The sequence below is a fragment of the Pecten maximus genome, chromosome 8 (genome assembly GCF_902652985.1).
Source record: "Pecten maximus chromosome 8, xPecMax1.1, whole genome shotgun sequence".
NCBI lineage: Eukaryota > Metazoa > Mollusca > Bivalvia > Pectinida > Pectinidae > Pecten > Pecten maximus.
This window is the reverse complement of record NC_047022.1, coordinates 890,450-910,636: the sequence shown is the minus strand read 5'-3', so window position 1 is coordinate 910,636 and position 20,187 is coordinate 890,450. Positions and strand designations below refer to the sequence as shown.

The window sequence follows — 20,187 nt, the reverse complement described above, 5'->3', positions numbered from 1 at the left end:
TATTTTGATGATTAATTTATGAAATAAGTATGTTGTTCCATAATTATATCAAATAATGATTAAAATAGATAATTGATACAATGAAAGTTATCTTAGACTTAAGAGAATTAGGTTTTGCAAACTTTTGAATTTATTGATAAAATGGTCAAACTAACAAAAATTGTAATTTTTTAATGTAGTTTGATTTAAAAAAACCTGATGTAAAAATATTAGACCATATATGACAAACATTTTTGTCCCTTTGTACACAAAAACATGTTTTATAGATTGTGTTTTAAGAGTTCCTAATTTAATCCATTGTGATAGAGATATCAATTTCTTTGAATAGAATGTTTGTCAGGAGAGATAATCCAAAATATATTCTATCCCCCCCCCCCCCCCCCCCCCCCCCTCCCCTTGTTGTTTCCATGTCATGCAGTTATTGTGTCCTTACCATAAATAGGTTGTGGACATAAAACATAATAATTATAGTTTTATCTTCAGTTCATACATCAGTTCACAAATTTTTAAAGATTTTGTTTTTAATTTAATCCCTGTTACCATATTGATAATGGTGCTATCGTGTAATTTGTTATTGATAATGGTGCTATCGTGTAATTTGTTATTGATAATGGTGCTATCGTGTAATTTGTTATTGATAATGGTGCTATCGTGTAATTTGTTATTGATAATGGTGCTATCGTGTAATTTGTTATTTCTTTTGAGATGAGTCATCAGTGCAGTCAGTCAAATTGGAAAATCTAACTAATTTTTTTTGTAGTAAGTTTTTAGTAAGTTTTGAGTTTAGTTTGATTGCTCAACAAGTGTTGTGTTTTATGGTTTGACTGTTGTGAAGTCATGGAGCGAGTTTGATCATCAACTATTTACTAAAGTCAAGCTGTTCCATCTAATGTGATTCATATATGCAGATACAAACATCCAATAACTACTGTGGCTAGGTGATATTATTTGACTTGCCATGAGCCTTTAGTGAAGTGCCATTAATTTTTGAATTATTGAAACTATTGAACAAGTTAACATCTACATGTATAATACAAGAAAATTTTGACTTGAATGATAGTTGTGTTTCACTTCAGAGATAACTGTAGTATATCTTTATTTCATAAACTCAGCTTAATATTTAAACCGTTTATTTTACAGGTGGGAAGTTACGTGTCGGGCGTCCTGACCCTTAACCTTCAGGATTTCGTATTGTATGATGAAGCTCGTGCCACTGCCCTCCCCAGCTTGCCCTCCACTTCCTGTCCATTACCCGGCTGTATGTACTGTGAGATCCCACGCGACATGGTAGAGTTCATGTATACCCCTGGGGACGTCGTCATCGCTGGACTTGTCAACGGACATGTTGCTGGCATGGATCCTCTATCCTGTGGCTTGCCAAGCAGTAGAGGAATGGCGGAGGCCGTCGCCTTCCAGTACGCCATCAATACAGCAAAAACGGCACTACCAGGAATCTTAAATGGCGTGAGTCTCGGAGGACTCGTAGCCGATATCTGTGGCCATCCTCTTGTTGGTCGCATGTTTATGAACAATCTCCTCGACGGCCGTGACAATGTGATGGACAGGAATGAGCACATGGTGGACCCACATTCCATCAAAGCTTTAGTCGATGGACAGGCCGACTTCAGCCTTGGTTTAGGGTCTAATATGTTACCAGAAATCGGCACGGTAGCCAGCAGTAGGATGTATGCCAATAAAGATATGTTTCCTTACTTTACAAGAGCCAGTGCTGGAACGGAGCAGATGGCCACTGCGCTTGTTAATACAATAGCAAATCTAGGCTGGTTTTATGTGCAGACAGTGCAGTCTTTTGACTATGGCATGCAGGAGCTAGCCATGGTCCGCGAGTATGCGGCTGCTGGGAAGGTGTGTTTAGCGGCCTCCCACACGATTTCAGAGGATGTGTCTTACGATCAGGTGATTGACGACATACAGGAGAAGCCTGCAGCCACGGTTGTTATACTGTTTGTACATCAGAGAGATGTCCGAGGCCTGTTAGCTAGTGCCAAGGCTAAAGGTCTCATGGGAAAGCTCCTGTTTGTAGGGACGTCCAGTTGGGGTTCCGTAGCGGGGCTGGAAGACATGGCCCATGGCAGCATCGTTCTAGAGCCACAGGCCACTCCACTCTCCGGGTTCCAGTCATGGATCAACAATTTGAATCCTCGCACAGCTGAGAATGTTCCGGGCTTCAAGGAATGGTATCAGGCCACCTACAATTGCTACATAGATGCGGAAGTCAGGGGAGACTACCCAGGGGAGTGCGGTAGTGGAACCATCACAAATGGACCAAATTACGAAAATCCATTCCAGTTATCATACATGATCGACTCTGTTTACACAGTGGCCAAGGCACTCGATTCTACTCTCAAATACTACTGTGGCGCCTCCTATACTGGTGTTTGTGTACAGTTCCGCTCCAACACGGCAGCCATGGCCATGCTCAATAATTACATTCAGAACACCTCCTTCACAGGAGAGTCAAATACCCTGTTCCAGATTAAAGATGGTGTAGGCACAAATGGATTCAACATTCTAAACTACAGACAAGGCACTGGATATGTTAATGTATGTCACCACCATGATTTTACTTTTAATGTTAGACAGTTAGGCCTCAGATTTAAATGTTGATTAATCAAAACTTATAGAATTAACTGTTGTAAAGCCAATAATCAGAATGATTAGAAACAAATGGGAATTTAAAAGAGTACCTCTGATTGATTTGATATTCTGAGAAACTTGATTCAGATGTGAATGATTCCCTTAGGATCAAACTGTAATAACCGTGAATGATTCCCTTAGGATCAAACTGTAATAACCTTTGTATTTTAACTGACACAGATTGAATTGTGCGTGTTATTTTGTTTCTGTTTTCAACGTATTTAAAAGTATTTAATATATGTGATTAACTAATATTTAATGGATGATATTAACTAGTATTTAAAGGATGTGATTAACTGGTATTTAATGGATGTGATTAACTGGTATTTAATGGATGATATTAACTGGTATTTAATGGGTGATATTAACTAGTATATAATGGATGTGATTAACTGGTATTTAATGGATGATATTAACTGGTATTTAATGGATGATATTAACTGGTATTTAATGGATGATATTAACTGGTATTTAATGGATGATATTAACTGGTATTTAATGGGTGATATTAACTAGTATATAATGGATGTGATTAACTGGTATTTAATGGATGATATTAACTGGTATTTAATGGATGTGATTAACTAGTATATAATGGATGTGATTAACTGGTATTTAATGGATGATATTAACTGGTATTTAATGGATGTGATTAACTGGTATTTAATGGATGATATTAACTGGTATTTAATGGATGATATTAACTAGTATTTAATGGATGTGATTAACTGGTATTTAATGGATGATATTAACTAGTATTTAATGGATGATATTAACTAGTATATAATGGATGTGATTAACTGGTATTTAATGGATGATATTAACTGGTATTTAATGGATGTGATTAACTGGTATTTAATGGATGATATTAACTAGTATTTAATGGATGATATTAACTAGTATTTAATGGATGTGATTAACTGGTATTTAATGGATGATATTAACTAGTATTTAATGGATGATATTAACTAGTATTTAATGGATGATATTAACTAGTATTTAATGGATGATATTAACTGGTATTTAATGGATGTGATTAACTAGTATATAATGGATGATATTAACTAGTATATAATGGATGTGATTAACTGGTATTTAATGGATGATATTAACTGGTATTTAATGGATGATATTAACTGGTATTTAATGGATGTGATTAACTAGTATATAATGGATGATATTAACTAGTATTTAATGGATGATATTAACTGGTATTTAATGGATGATATTAACTAGTATATAATGGATGATATTAACTAGTATTTAATGGATGATATTAACTGGTATTTAATGGATGATATTAACTAGTATTTAATGGATGATATTAACTAGTATTTAATGGATGTGTTTAACTTTTAATCATTATTATAAATGTTTAATAGATATGATTTACTACTTACAGGTTGGTAACTATAATACCAGAGATGGCCTGTTCACCTTGTCTGCTAATCAGATCCAGTATCCTACCGGTACTCCAGGGTCAAGCTTCCCCTCCAGTTGTCCTGGGAGTTGCTGGGAGTGTAGCTACGTTGGAGCTACTTCTAATGCCATGGTGTACGTACCCGGAGACATCCAGATCGGAGGAATGTTTGGTGTACACTCTGTGTCGGGCTTTGATGCGTTTGCTTGCGGACCGTTGAGCACAACTAATGGACCACAGTTTCTTACAGCTGTCACGTATGCCCTCGAGCAGATTAATTCCAAAATGGCCCCTGTGAGTCTGAATGGCGTTTCCTTAGGTAGTATTTTGTTTGATCATTGTAATGTCCAAGGGCGGTCACTTGACTTGGTGTCCAGTCTATACGCTGGACTCTTGCCTGCATCACCTAGCAACCCGTACTCGGACATGCTGAAAGCCCGGAATGTCAAAGCTTGGATCACGGACAGCACAGCCGCAGTTATTGACATGAAGGATGCGGCCATGACACTCAACTTGCCACTTGTCAGTCCATTTGCCTCCAGCGAACCACTAAATAATGAAGAAATCTTCCCAACGTTTTTCCGTACGATCGAGGGGGATGTCACTCTCTCCGTTTCCATGGCAAAATTAGTGAAGTCGATGAATTTTAAATTTCTTACTGTTGTATATTCTGACTCTGATTACGGACGATCGGGCATGTCGACATTCCAGACCGTTGCCTCTCAGGAAGGACTCTGTATTCTTCAGTCCTTTATGGTCAGTTCTTCTTCCCCAGAGACAGACATTGTTCAGAATATCGCACTCAGCACCAGTCAGGTTGTTATAATGTGGACCAATGCAGCTGATTCTCTCGCGATGTTCCAGGCACGCAAAAACAACCCTGTGGCTGCAAACATATTGTATGTGTTTCCGATGCCTATGATGGCACTTGCAGAACAATTTGGCAGCGGCGGGAAATCTTTTATGTTGAATATAAAAACAGGAGATGTCGCAGGTTATCTGAGCTACGTGAATTCTCTCGTTTCCATGGAAACATTCTGGCAGTATCCTATCCTCATTGAGTACTACATGAACCTGTTTTACTGCGACTTGCCAGGTGTATCGGCGTAAGTTATCAATCTTTTATGCTCTTTTTAGATATACACACCAGTACTATCCTTGTGTGAAAAATGTATGTTAGTCTACATATATGTTAGTCTACCTGTGTTTTAGTCTACCTGTGTGTTAGTCTACCTGTGTGTTAGTCTGCCTGTATGTTAGTCTGCCTGTGTTAGTCTTTCTGTATGTTAGTCTACCTGTGTAAGTCTACCTGTATGTTAGTCTACATATATGTTAGTCTACCTGTGTTAGTCTACATATATGTTAGTCTGCCTGTGTTTTAGTCTACCTGTGTGTTAGTCTACCTGTGTGTTAGTCTACCTGTGTGTTAGTCTACATATATGTTAGTCTGCCTGTGTTTTAGTCTACCTGTGTTTTAGTCTACCTGTGTTTTAGTCTACCTGCGTGTTAGTCTACCTGTGTTTTAGTCTACCTGTATGTTAGTCTACCTGTGTTTTAGTCTACCTGTATGTTAGTCTACCTGTGTGTTAGTCTACCTGTGTTTTAGTCTACCTGTATGTTAGTCTGCCTGTGTTTTAGTCTACCTGTGTGTTAGTCTACCTGTGTTAGTCTACATATATGTTAGTCTGCCTGTGTTTTAGTCTACATATATGTTAGTCTGCCTGTATGTTAGTCTACCTGTGTGTTAGTCTACCTGTATGTTAGTCTACCTGTATGTAAGTCTACCTGTATGTTAGTCTACCTGTGTGTTAGTCTACCTGTATGTTAGTCTGCCTGTGTTTTAGTCTACCTGTGTGTTAGTCTACCTGTTTTAGTCTACCTGTGTGTTAGTCTACCTGTGTGTTAGTCTACCTGTGTGTTAGTCTACCTGTATGTTAGTCTACCTGTGTGTTAGTCTACCTGTATGTTAGTCTGCCTGTGTTTTAGTCTACCTGTGTGTTAGTCTACCTGTTTTAGTCTACCTGTGTGTTAGTCTACATATATGTTAGTCTGCCTGTGTTTTAGTCTACCTGTATGTTAGTCTACCTGTGTGTTAGTCTACCTGTGTGTTAGTCTACCTGTGTTAGTCTACATATATGTTAGTCTGCCTGTGTTTTAGTCTACATATATGTTAGTCTGCCTGTATGTTAGTCTACCTGTGTTTTAGTCTACCTGTATGTTAGTCTACCTGTGTTTTAGTCTACCTGTGTTTTAGTCTACCTGTGTGTTAGTCTACCTGTATGTTAGTCTACCTGTGTGTTAGTCTACCTGTGTTTTAGTCTTCCTGTGTGTTAGTCTACCTGTATGTTAGTCTACCTGTATTTTAGTCTGCCTGTGTTTTAGTCTACATGTATGTTAGTCTACCTGTGTTTTAGTCTGCCTGTGTTTTAGTCTACATGTATGTTAGTCTACCTGTGTTTTAGTCTACATATATGTTAGTCTACCTGTGTATTAGTCTACCTGTGTTTTAGTCTACCTGTGTGTTAGTCTACCTGTATGTTAGTCTACCTGTGTGTTAGTCTACCTGTATGTTAGTCTACCTGTGTTTTAGTCTACCTGTGTTTTAGTCTACCTGTGTATTAGTCTACCTGTGTTTTAGTCTACCTGTGTATTAGTCTACCTGTGTTTTAGTCTACCTGTGTTTTAGTCTACCTGTGTGTTAGTCTACCTGTGTGTTAGTCTACCTGTATGTTAGTCTGCCTGTGTTTTAGTCTACCTGTGTGTTAGTCTACCTGTGTGTTAGTCTACATATATGTTAGTCTGCCTGTGTTTTAGTCTACCTGTATGTTAGTCTACCTGTGTGTTAGTCTACCTGTGTGTTAGTCTATCTGTGTGTTAGTCTACCTGTGTTTTAGTCTACCTGTGTTTTAGTCTACCTGTGTATTAGTCTACCTGTGTATTAGTCTACCTGTATGTTAGTCTACCTGTATGTTAGTCTACCTGTGTGTTAGTCTACCTGTGTATTAGTCTACCTGTGTTTTAGTCTACCTGTGTTTTAGTCTACCTGTGTGTTAGTCTACCTGTATGTTAGTCTGCCTGTGTTTTAGTCTACCTGTGTGTTAGTCTACCTGTGTGTTAGTCTACATATATGTTAGTCTGCCTGTGTTTTAGTCTACCTGTATGTTAGTCTACCTGTGTGTTAGTCTACCTGTGTTTTAGTCTACCTGTGTGTTAGTCTACCTGTGTGTTAGTCTACCTGTGTTTTAGTCTACCTGTGTGTTAGTCTACCTGTGTGTTAGTCTACCTGTGTTTTAGTCTACCTGTGTATTAGTCTACCTGTGTTTTAGTCTACCTGTGTTAGTCTACATATATGTTAGTCTACCTGTGTGTTAGTCTACCTGTGTTTTAGTCCACCTGTGTGTTAGTCTACCTGTGTGTTAGTCTACCTGTATGTTAGTCTACCTGTGTTTTAGTCTACCTGTGTTTTAGTCTACCTGTGTGTTAGTCTACCTGTGTTTTAGTCTACCTGTGTTTTAGTCTACCTGTGTGTTAGTCTGCCTGTGTTTTAGTCTACCTGTATGTTAGTCTACCTGTGTGTTAGTCTACCTGCGTGTTAGTCTACCTGTGTTTTAGTCTACCTGTGTTTTAGTCTACCTGTGTGTTAGTCTACCTGTGTGTTAGTCTACCTGTATGTTAGTCTACCTGTGTTTTAGTCTACCTGTGTGTTAGTCTACCTGTGTGTTAGTCTACCTGTATGTTAGTCTGCCTGTGTTTTAGTCTACCTGTGTTTTAGTCTACCTGTGTTTTAGTCTACCTGTGTTAGTCTACATATATGTTAGTCTACCTGTGTGTTAGTCTACCTGTGTTTTAGTCTACCTGTGTTTTAGTCTACCTGTGTTTTAGTCTACCTGTATGTTAGTCTACCTGTGTGTTATTCTACCTGTGTTTTAGTCTACCTGTATGTTAGTCTACCTGTGTGTTAGTCTACCTGTATGTTAGTCTGCCTGTGTTTTAGTCTACCTGTATGTTAGTCTACCTGTGTGTTAGTCTACCTGTGTGCTAGTCTACAGGGAAATTTAGCTCATTGTGCTCATATATTTGTTTTTTTTCGCTGTAGGTTCAAGGTTCCCTGTACCTTCCCACTTCGACCGTTCACAGACAGTCCAGCTTTCTCTCAGGATAATTACGTTGTGCCAACCATCAATGCTGTATATGCCTTCACTGCAGGACTAGATTCACTGCTGAAAGAGAAGTGTGGGCAGGACTATGACGGGCTGTGTACCGCTTTCCTCACCATGGACAATATGAATGAAGTACTCATGGAGAAGATGGAAGGAATCTCTTTTGTGGATCCCACTGGAAGCACTTTCCGATTCTTGGATCGCGAGGGTAATACTGGACTGGACTTGTTTTTCTATGATGGCACGACCACCAAACTGGTACGTATGACGTAAATCAGAAGATTCTGATTTCGTGTTAGTACTGGTGATTTGTATTGTCAATTGTATACAGTATTTTTCTCACTCAAAATCAAGAAATCAAGGCTGTATGGGATAATGAAATATCCTTTTCAGTAAAATCAAAACATAGAATGATATATTAGACAGAAAACAAAATTACCAGTAAATTAGGTACAGTATGATTTCTTCATATACAGCATTTAATCCCTTGACCTTAAATACATGTACCATATTTATCCTCAAATAAACCCCCTCCCCTAGTGTAAAAGAGTCGGCGTCAACTTTTCCATTCAAGCAACTTCTTCTCAATAACCAAAAGGCCCAGAGACCTAATATTGGGCCTGTAGCATGTTGGGGTGAAGGGCTACCAAGTTTGTTCAAATGAATAACGTTGACCTTCATTCAAGGTCACAGGGGTCAAAAAGGCTAAAATCTTTAAACAACTTCTTCTCAATAACCAAGAGTCCCAGGGAGTTGATATTAGGTCTGTAGCATGCTGGGGTGAAGGGCTACCAAGTTTGTTCAAATGAATGACCTTGACTTTCATTCAAGGTCACAGGGGTCAAATATGCTAAAAAAAATTAAACGACTTCTTCTAAATAGCCAAAAGACCCAGGGACTTGATATTGGGTCTGTAGCATGCTGGGGTGAAGGGCTACCAAGTTTGTTCAAATGAATGACCTTGACCTTCATTCAAGGTCACAGGAGTCAAAAAGGCTAAAATCTTTAAACGACTTCTTCTCAATAACCAACAAATCCAGAGACCTAATATTTGGCCTGCAGCATGCTAGGGTGAAGGGCTCCCAAGTTTGTTCAAATGAATGACCTTGACCTTCATTCAAGGTCACAGGAGTCAAAAAGGCTAAAATCTTTAAATGACTTCTTCTCAATAACCAAGAGGCCCAGGGAGTTGATATTGGGTCTGTAGCATGCTGGGGTAAAGGGCTACCAAGTTTGTTGAAATGAATGACCTTGACCTTCATTCAAGGTCACAGGAGTCAAAAAGGCTAAAATCTTTAAACAACTTCTTCTCAATAACCAAGAGTCCCAGAGACCTAATATTTGGCCTGTAGCATGCTGGGGTGAAGGGCTACCAAGTTTGTTCAAATGAATGACCTTGATCTTCATTCAAGGTCACAGGAGTCAAAAAGGCTGAAATCTTTAAACGACTTCTTCTCAATAACCAAGAGTCCCAGGGAGTTGATATTGGGTCTGTAGCATGCTGGGGTAAAGGGCTACCAAGTTTGTTCAAATGATTGACCTTGATCTTTATTCAAGGTCACAGGAGTCAAAAAGGCTAAAATCTTTAAACGACTTCTTCTCAATAACCAACAGTCCCAGGGAGTTGATATTGGGTCTGTAGCATGCTGGGGTGAAGGTCTACCTAGTTTGTTCAAATGAATGACATTGACATTCATTCAATGTCACAGGGACCAAACAGGCTAAAATCTTTAAACGACTTCTTCTCAATAACCAAGAGTCCCAGGGAGTTGATATTGGGTTTGTAGCATGCTGCGGTAAAGGGCTACCAAATTTGTTCAAATGAATGACCTTGACCTTCATTCAAGGTCACAGGAGTCAAAAAGGCTAAAATCTTTAAACAACTTCTTCTCAATAACCAACAGTCCCAGAGACCTAATATTTGGCCTGTAGCATGCTGGGGTAAAGGGCTACCAAGTTTGTTCAAATGAATGACCTTGATCTTCATTCAAGGTCACAGGAGTCAAAAAGGCTAAAATCTTTAAACGACTTCTTCTCAATAACCAAGAGTCCCAGGGAGTTGATATTAAGTCTGTAGCATGCTGGGGTAAAGGGCTACCAAGTTTGTTGAAATGAATGACCTTGACCTTCATTCAAGGTCACAGGAGTCAAAAAGGCTAAAAATCTTGAAGCATGCTTTCAAATAACTGCAGGATCCATATATGAAAAGATCACTGCATTGCAGGTGAGCGATTTGGGCCCATTGGGCCCTTGTTTTCATGGTGCCATGAAAATTCCATGAACTGCATTTTGGTTTTCATCATAATTCAATGAAAAATATGTTTCATGACTATCAATTTCCATTTCAAAAAATAAACCAGTGTCTTCCCCATTCTGTTACATATCACTGATTATTCTACAACTTGTCTTGTATTTGATCTTTATGTCCTTTTAATGAATTTGTCCTTGACCCTCTTTCTAGGTCGGCGACATTGCTGGAGCCTCTCTACAAATTACAGACCCAACCGTCAAGGGACAGGTCTCCTCGACGGCCTCGGCCTGTAACACTGACCCCTGTACCATCTGTATAAACAACATCAACACTTTCAACTTCACCTACAAGGAGGGTGATATCTTAATAGGAGGTATGCAATTTCAGGATCAAATTGTTGTGGTCAAGGTCATTAATTGTCCCCTACTGGTGTCTTTTTTTGTATTTGTTTATTTTTATCTTAATGGATGCAGTTCACTTCATCATGTCCAATTTCCATCATATATAATCTGTCATCATTCGTTATAATCAGCAAATAGCAGATAAGACCTTGGTGTTGAATTGAAAATTTGTGAACTTTTTAACAGAAATATCCATCTCTGTTTACATCTTTTTTTGTGTCACCTGCCAGAAACATATGCTCCAAAGGTCGAAGGGCTGTTACTAAAAATGGAAAATTTGTTTCCTTGTGATAATTCAAGTTCCTTTGGGCCAATGTAGCTCAATTTTCACTCAGTTTTTACTTTAAAGTGTTTGCATGGTATTATTTTTTACTGGTCCAAAGGTCAAAATTCATGGTCACTGTTACTATAAATAGAAAATCTATTTCAGTGCAATAACTGCCATAATCAAATATCTTGCTGCGCAGGTAACACATCCACTTCTTTGGAATTCTTTTTTTTAAAATTAAATCTGTAGATACTCACTTAAGTTTGGAATTATGCAAGAAGAAGTTTGAATGATTAAAAAAAAATAATTTGGATACTTTTGATATTTTGATAATTTTGATAGTGAAGACTTACTAAGCTGTCCTGGTGATGTCATATGTATATATACACACTAAGGTCTTTATCTAACTTTATCTAACTTTACAGGTATCTTTGATGTCCATGACCGAGATCTGACCCCATTCTCCTGCGGTGACCTAAAGACTCTCCATGGGTTCCAGCTCCTCGAAGCCTTTAACTATGCTATAGACAAGGTCAATGACAAATCCGGAATCTTCGCAAATGTTCTGAAGCATGTGAAACTCGGAGGTGTAGCTCTGGATTCGTGTGAAAGTGCGATTCGTACTGGGTATCTCGTATCTAACATTCACAACGGACTGACAAAATTAACCCACAACGCTCAGACGGTGAACCCAGAAAACATCAACATGTACATCGGGGCTTACTCCAGCGATAGCTCTATATATCTCGCCAGGATTTTGAAAGCTTTGAAAATTCCTCAAGTAAGCTATGCATCTACGAGTACACAGCTATTGGATGACATCAGGTATCCCTACTTCATGCGCACGGTTCCCACCGATGACAAACAAGTGGAAGGAATTGTCAAGTTCCTTGACAAATTTAACCTGCGATACGTCCAGGTGGTCTTCAAACGAGACAATTACGGCGAACTAGCTACCGAGGCATTCAAAAGTATGGCCGCCCAGTACAAAATCTGTGTCTCCAACACGATTGCCTTCCCAGACAACGGAACGGTTACCAGGGAAAGTGCTAATGAAGTTGTAACCTATCTCCTGGAACAGCCCAATGCCAACACAGTTGTTGTTTTTGCCAGCACCGTATATATCAAAGGTCTTGTACAAGGTATCAGCAGGAATCCTAACTCACATGGACGATTCCACTTTGTAGGTTCGGAAACCTGGGGAAACAACATGGAGGCAATTGCAGGCAATGAAGAACTGGTTCAAGGGGCCGTAACTCTCACATTGGAATCGGCCGACATTTCAGACTTTGATATTTACCTCGGGTCAAAATCTCCTGGTAACTACCCGGAAAATCCGTGGTTCCCAGAGTTTTACGAGGAAATGTTGAACTGTTATCTTACCATACCAAACGGTAAACACACCCAACAGTGTACCAGTATCTCGGAGAACATTGTGGCTCAGCGAGACTACATCCAGGACCCCGGAATTCTCCACGTCATCAATTCCGTCTTTGCGGCAGCCTTTCTGATTGACATGACATTAAAGGAGACATGCGATTCTAATTACACAATTGTTTGTGAGAAATATCGCAACAATCAAGACCGCCACGATCTTTTGATGAGCAACATCAAGAATGTAGATTTCACTGATCCGACAAATACTCGGTTTCAGTTCACTGACCGCAGAGAGGGAAACAAGGGCTACCAAATCTACTCTCTAAACAAAAAGATGACAGCATTTGATGAGGGATTCTCATACGACAAGGTAAAACATTCATAAAGCTGTATATTGTTGTGTAGTAACGATTTGTTTGTCATTTAATTCATAGAAATAGTAATTTCAGGATTCCATCAACCATTTGCTGTCAAAATTTCCATACCAACAAAATGAACACTGTCTTTTTTAAATTTCAAATTTCAAAACATTATCCAGATTACAATTATACGTTTTCTGAAATGAATATTTTGTTAAGATCTACTGCCTGTATATGGTCACTGCCAGTGATTTGACTTTGATGTAGAAGTGTCTGTTGAACAACCCTAATTAGGAGTTTAACTAATGGTAGACACGTTGGTCTAGTTGTAGGGCACAGGGCTACATGACCAAAGGGTCCCGAGTCTGGGTATGGGCAAAGTGTGTTGTAAACTTGTACAAAATTCACCATGGTGTTCCAGTAAACTCAGCTAAATAAGTATGTGGTAGGGCCGGAAGCTGTAAGCTGTTGGCGCTGAAATGGCAGCTTTATTAGCTATATATGCCTCAGGGTGATCAGAAAGACATTTACTGATTACTAAGTACCAATAACAACGGATAATTATTTGTGAACCGATGTGAGATATGATTTAATTGTTGATATATAACAGGTAGTGGTTTATAAAACTCCCAAATATTATCATTAATTACATTCGTTATTATTAAGAATTTCTTCTCTATCTTTTTAGATTGGTACGTATTCCTTCACTGGTGATCTGAACATCAATCCAACATACTCCCCGTCCTGGGATGGCAGTTGTGACCGACAAGACGCCTGCACCGAGTGTCCAACCGTGAGAAATACGAAGGCGCGTGACATGTCACAGCCGGCGGCCAACGCTGACGCTGCTGCCTTCCTATTGGTGTTGAATGGCCACCATCAGGGATCCGACCCTTACAGATGTGGACCTATCAAAATGAACAGCCTACACGTTGCTCTTGCGTTTTTCTACACTTTAGAGAGACTTCAGACACCGAAACCTTACGATGTGCGAGGCGTAGTAGTCGACTACTGTTCTAACACGTTACGAATCGACCAGGATCTTTATAGCCTGCTGGCCACAGGCAAGTTCTGTAGCACAGCTTTTGGAGCCGACGGCGTGGTGAACAACTCCACCATTACTGGGGTGCTAACCACCTCGTCCTCGGCAACCATGGCTGTCAACAGAGTCGTTAAACCTCTCAGGATTCCTATCATCAGTAATGGCGCAACTTCTGTTCTCTTGTCAGACCAAAGCAATTATCCTTACTTTTCGCGCACAGTTCCCCCGGATGACTACCAGATGAAGGTCATTGCTGACATTTTGGCCTTAAATGACTGGACGTATGTTTCTGTTGTTTATACAAAGGAAACGTACGGTATTTCAGGTTTTGAACAGTTACAACGAAACACTCGGTCCCAGGGAGTCTGTGTTACCAATGCAATAGGAATACCTACTCGGCCCAGTATGGAGGAGGCTAAAGCTGCTGTTCAACAGCTCACAACAAACGCTGGTGCTAATGTCGTTGTCCTCTGCACATTATATCCAGAAGCCATCATGGCCGCAGCAAAGGAGCTTGACCTCGTGGACCGATTTGTTTGGATTGGTACGGATACCTGGGGGCAATCACCCACGATACCTACGGGCATAGAGAGCAAGCTCCATGGATTGATTACCATAGACATGCGCAGTGCCATCGTGCAGAACTTCATAGATTACGTTAAAGAAATCACATACACAAATCGGAAGAATATACCACTGGATTGGTTTGAGGAATTTTATCAGGAGATTCATCAATGTCAATTGACAGATGCTCAGTCACCCGCGACCAAGTTCTCTAGTTTCTGTGACAAAGGGGAGGTAATCACGGACAGAATGGTGCTGGCTAATAATTCGTACATCTTACACACGATTACTGCCACTTATTCTCTTGTCAATGGCTTAAACACTGTCCGCGCTGGCACCTGTAAACTGGCCGCAACATTTTCAGACTGTTTCTCCAACCCGGATAACTGGGACCGCCTACTCGAGGGCATCCTCAGCACAGACTGGGATATGCACAACACACTTAATCTTAAGCCACCTGATAACTTCAACATTCGTTTCAATAGCCAGCGCTTTGTTGATACAGGCTACAACATTTATACATACTTGAATGACGGCTCAGGATACAGTTATCATCTGGTAAGTTAGCCACGTTCATGACAACGCTACTATTACTGACGTTTTAATACAAATACCATTTGGTAAGTTATCCGTGTTCATGACAACTGACGTTTTCATGGTAAAACACATGTATCTTAGAATAATGTTTAAGTTGATTTAATTGTGTGTTATTACGTAACATGAAGTATTAAAGGTTGGAATCTTGAAATCAATCAGAATTTTCATTGCAGTATGTGTTAATATTTTATTAAGACTTTTATTCTCTGTTCCTGCAGATTGGCTCCACCAAAGATGGTACGTTAAGTTTTGACAACTACGACCACGGAAGAGGAGCAGGTTTTACATCCAAATGTCCGGCCGGCACTGTTTGTGACTGTGATGTTATAACAAACACACCTCTCATTTCCAACCAAACTGACGACCGCTTTACCGAGCCACGCAATTTCTTCTTCTACAATGAACGCATCAATGACTTTGGCCAGACTGTATACGATCAGGTATACACGTGGCCAATCTGGGCCATCGCCGTCGGAGTCCTGACCAGTGCCGGACTGTTGGTGGCAGTATTACTGTTCCTGTACTTCCTCGTGGCCTATCCTGTCCGAGGTGGCACTACCATTCTCGGCTTCATGGTTTTGTTGGGCGTCATTGGTATTTATGTCATCAATTTTGCATTCTTCCTGCCGGCATCTGATGCCACATGTGGCGCCAGGCGGTTCATGATGGGAGTGGTATATGCTATTGTGTTCGCCGCTCTACTCGTGAAAGCGCTGGACAACTGGCGATACAGCGATATGGAGTACAGTCGACGGAAATATAAGGGACTCACCAGTGCATGCTCCCTCTTCCTGGTAGCGCTCGGTATTGTAGCCATAGAGGCTATCATCCCCATCATGTGGTTGATTCTGGTCCGTCCCACGGCCAGTCTGTACACGGAGGGAATGCCCATGGATGACTGGGCATGGTGCGATCCCCATGACCTGTACGATCGTGCTCTGGTCATGTCCATGATCTTTGTCATGTTCCTGGTCGTTGTGACGGGGATCGTGGCCTCTCTCGCCTGGGATAGTGACAGTAACTATTACGAATCGCGTTGGATCTTCGTGTCCAGTGTGTGTACAGCGGGCTGTTTCCTCGTCTGGATGATAGTGTCCACCAATGCAGGTCCGCCGTTTAGAGATCCTGCCGTAGCACTAGGAAACTGTGTTAATGCCACTGCTCTTCTCATCTTTATTCCTATCAGGAAATTGGTCCTGCTCTGTTACCTAAAAAACAATGATGAGACGGACAAGGTCCAGCATCTCGGAGATGAACGTGAGTAGCTAGTAATGTAAAAACAATGACAATTCCTATGGACAAATACCTTTCATTAACTCTGTTTTGACGGGAGCTTTTATCTTGTGTCTTTGGTACAATCTTTGAGATTGCAGGTGGTAGACAGTACAGGTGAACTTTTCAGTCTCCGAGGTTAAAGTTATAAGAATTTTTGCAATATATAAATTCAGAAATCATTCCTTTTATATTTTAAGGAATTTTCTATTCACCACAAATATATACATAGTACAAAAACATGTGAATATGATTTATCTAACATTTTGAAGAAAAAAAATCAAGAACAATTTCTTTTTCATCTTTTCGAAGAAGAGTGAGAGCTTATAATGTTGTCAATCCGGCGTCGGCGTTGGTTTTTCAAATGTTAAGTTTTTGGTGCAAGTGTTGAAAGGTATTAATACATCACTTTATAATTGTACTAGGGTGCTGATATTTGGCAATAGAGTCTCTATGGAGTAAGACGATCCCTTCCTGGAGTAAAACTTTTTAAAAAATTGGATTTTTTCTTTTTAAATCTGTGTTTTTTTTGTTTTTGTTTTTAAATCTTTGGACTTTGTGTTAAGTTTATGTTGTGAGTGTTGAAAGGCATAGTAATACATGGTATTAGGTTCCCTGTGGGGGTTAAACTATCCCTTGCCAGAGTTAAACTGAAAGACTTTTTTGGGGAAAAAACAGATTTTTAAAATTTTTGTTCAAATGTTGAAAGCTAATAACACGTCACTTTATGATTGTATTAGGGTACTGATATTTGGTAAAAGAGTCCCTATGTAGTTACACAATCCCTTCTTGGAGTGAAACTGAAAACAAAATAATGTGAAAATGCTCACATTAAACAATTTATACCGGGCCACATTTATCAAGGGAGACAACTCTCATGAGGATAATATTTTATCAAAAAATTGAAGAAATATGTCCAAAAGCAATTACATTTGTATTTAATATATTCATTTAATCTACAACAACATAGCTTGTCTTCCGAATGTTTGTCAATAAATAACTTATATATATAATAATTGGTATGGTTTTAAAAATTGCATGAATTCATAAAACACAATCTGATCAAGAACAATATAAATATTATTAATGCAATTCGCGAAACCATTCCAATTAATATATTTTAATTATTTATTGACAAACATTTGCGAGACGCGCTATGCTGTTCTCCAACAGCTCCTGTTTTGTGCTTAAGCTCCTAATGCTTAAAATATTCTTTTAGTATCAATTTAGCTGGCTTTAGAGTAAAACATTCTGTTTTGTATCTCCAGGTGTAGATGTATATTCGACTGTGTATTCTAACCAGGGATACGAAGGTGATATGTTCCAACCTATCGAATCCAAACACAGTTCAGACATGGGCTTCGAAAATCACAACATGTAATCGGTAAGTTAACAAAGAACTTTCTCAGCTTCAGTGTTGGTTTCTAAATGTGAAGATTTTGGTGTTTAAAGTAACCTTTATAATTTACTAGGGTTAAAATATTTGGTTTGACGGTTGTTAGCATTGACTATCCGGTGGAGGAATGATGAATTGTTTTTTAAAATTTTTTTTTTTTTTTTTTTTTTTTATACATTTTTGACTTTTTTTGTCAAATCTAATCAAACTTGTTAAGTTTCCTTGCTGGTAGTAAATAAAAAAAGATATCTGGAGTGATCTGGAAATATAATCATATGTAGAATCTAGCATGCAGTCTTCTTTTTGACTTTTTACCTTTTTTAATAGTTATGCTTTGTTTTTTGTAGATCAATATGTACTTGCTGAACTTAAAGAACTTTTACACAAAAATGTGTTGGATGGTCGTCAACTGCTAAACTGTGAAAAACTGGCCTCATTACCGGTAACTGTGAACAACATCTGTCGGCCTCATCACCAGTAACTATATGGGTACCAGAATATGTTATCAACAGGAGAAAAAAGTTGTGAAACACAAATTAACTGATGTCCAACACTTGGTTGTGTCACCGGGTTTGGACATACAAATCAAACGATCTCCAAAGATCATATTTTGACATTCCCAAAGGAAGGCAGATAATCTCATTTTTTAAAACTTTTTCACGTAAAAATGTGAGGAAAACATGTCATCCTCCATCTGTCGTTTTTTTAATAAACCTTAAATGAGTGTCGGAACTATATTGGGACAACTTGCCACGTACAATTAGGTGGAGACTCGAGAGTGACTGTGTGAGAGTGTGTGTATATATATATATATATATATGTGTGTTTTAAGTGTTGATTTAGTCAACGAGGACAACAAAACTCCCTAATTACTAAAAACACATGATATCGATAAAAGTTGCCAAAGTATCATGCTGATAAAAGTTGTCAAAGATTTGAAAGACAAGGATTACACTTATATTCTTCCATTGAATTTTGGTAATACTTGCTGAATCTATATTTTTTAGATTGGGATTTTTTTAGTTTCTCGGTTCATTTTTTAGAAAATTTATAAATGATCGTTTCGAAAACTCTGGGGTTTATGTTACAATATTAATTTAGTCAAGTTTTTAGAAATCTGTAAATTTTGTCTATAAGGGATTAAATGTTTTGTTTGAAATATTTGCTCACACTGGATGTATTTTCTGAATTTCTCACTATGTTATGGGGAAACATTAAGATGAGAACAACGGAACATGGCACAAATTCTCAACACTCAGCCCATATATATGAGTATTATATAAATGAATTAATATAGTATGGACCTTGGAATAGGAATGTGTGACAGGTCCCTGTGACTGGATGTGCTACAGTCAAACCTGTGAAAGGGGACCACCTTCTGGAAAAATGGTCCCTTATTGTGTATAGGTGGTCTCTTTATACAGGTTGACATGAACAAGGTGTATTTATAGTGGTCTCTTAACACAGGTTTGTCTTCGTTTATCAGATGTATTATTAGACTTTGCTGTCTCCATGCAGAAAATATTTTATTTATAAGTGATGAAAATTACATTTTGACTGAGAATTAGCGTCACGGGATATTTAAAGATAGCGTACAGGAATTGAGAGATGCTGAGACCTATAAAAAATACTTTGGTCGACACATTTTATATCAGATCTGAAATTGAAACTATTCATTCAAAATAATCTTGATTTGTGATGTAGAAGCCTTAATAGATTGATGATCATTATTGAAGCAGGATTTTGGCTACTCTGAAAAAAAAAAATGTTTTCAGATGAAATTTTGGACACCAGGTAAAAAGGTTAATAGACATTGTTGATGGGTATTGAAAGTGTTTATTTTTCAGGCCTTAGTTAATTTTTCTGGAGGATTTGTTATTTCTTTGATGACACTTACACCACAGGTAGAGAAAGTGAGTTTATATATATGTGTGTTCATGAATATGTATGAGGATTATGAATATGTAAATTAGATGAGTTATGCATATGGAAGGGAATTGTATCTTCTGTTTAGTGCTGTTTTCTTTCAATAATAATCCATTACAAACAAGTGTTAATGTACGAGCTAAACATATCATATATATTCGCTGTAAAATGTATATTTACATTAAAATATTATGCATAAGAATGTGATATTTTTACAAATAAAAATTTTGTACCTATTTTGTTATTGTTGTTACTATTTGTGATTCAAGCACGGTATTTTGTTCCTATAGTATCAAAAGGAAATGAGCTGCCTAACGCTGTAGAACTTTTTTTTTCTTTTAACATTTTGTATTATTTTTAATTTTTCTCTCACCTGCGACGAAGTCGCAAAGTCAGACTATTTATATACCTATTACGTTACTTTTTGGGGGCAATAGTGTTGTCATTAATTCACGTTTTGCGATCGACTTTTGTCCTTCGTGCGACGTAAATAATT

At 38.5% G+C, this 20,187-nt stretch overlaps 1 protein-coding gene across 1 annotated transcript in view; it reads left to right on the top strand.

The window, feature by feature from the left end:
- LOC117333723 overlaps positions 1-19,927 on the top strand; it is a 32,864-nt gene extending 12,937 nt beyond the window's left edge. The window contains exons 8-16 of the mRNA XM_033893145.1: positions 1,141-2,565; positions 4,061-5,184; positions 8,175-8,496; positions 10,700-10,862; positions 11,584-12,905; positions 13,583-15,058; positions 15,316-16,354; positions 17,638-17,753; positions 18,113-19,927. Coding sequence (XP_033749036.1) covers positions 1,141-2,565; positions 4,061-5,184; positions 8,175-8,496; positions 10,700-10,862; positions 11,584-12,905; positions 13,583-15,058; positions 15,316-16,354; positions 17,638-17,750 — 6,984 coding nt within the window. The 3' untranslated portion in view covers positions 17,751-17,753; positions 18,113-19,927. The remainder of the gene's footprint in view (positions 1-1,140; positions 2,566-4,060; positions 5,185-8,174; positions 8,497-10,699; positions 10,863-11,583; positions 12,906-13,582; positions 15,059-15,315; positions 16,355-17,637; positions 17,754-18,112) is intronic.
- Positions 19,928-20,187: the final 260 nt, after the last annotated feature.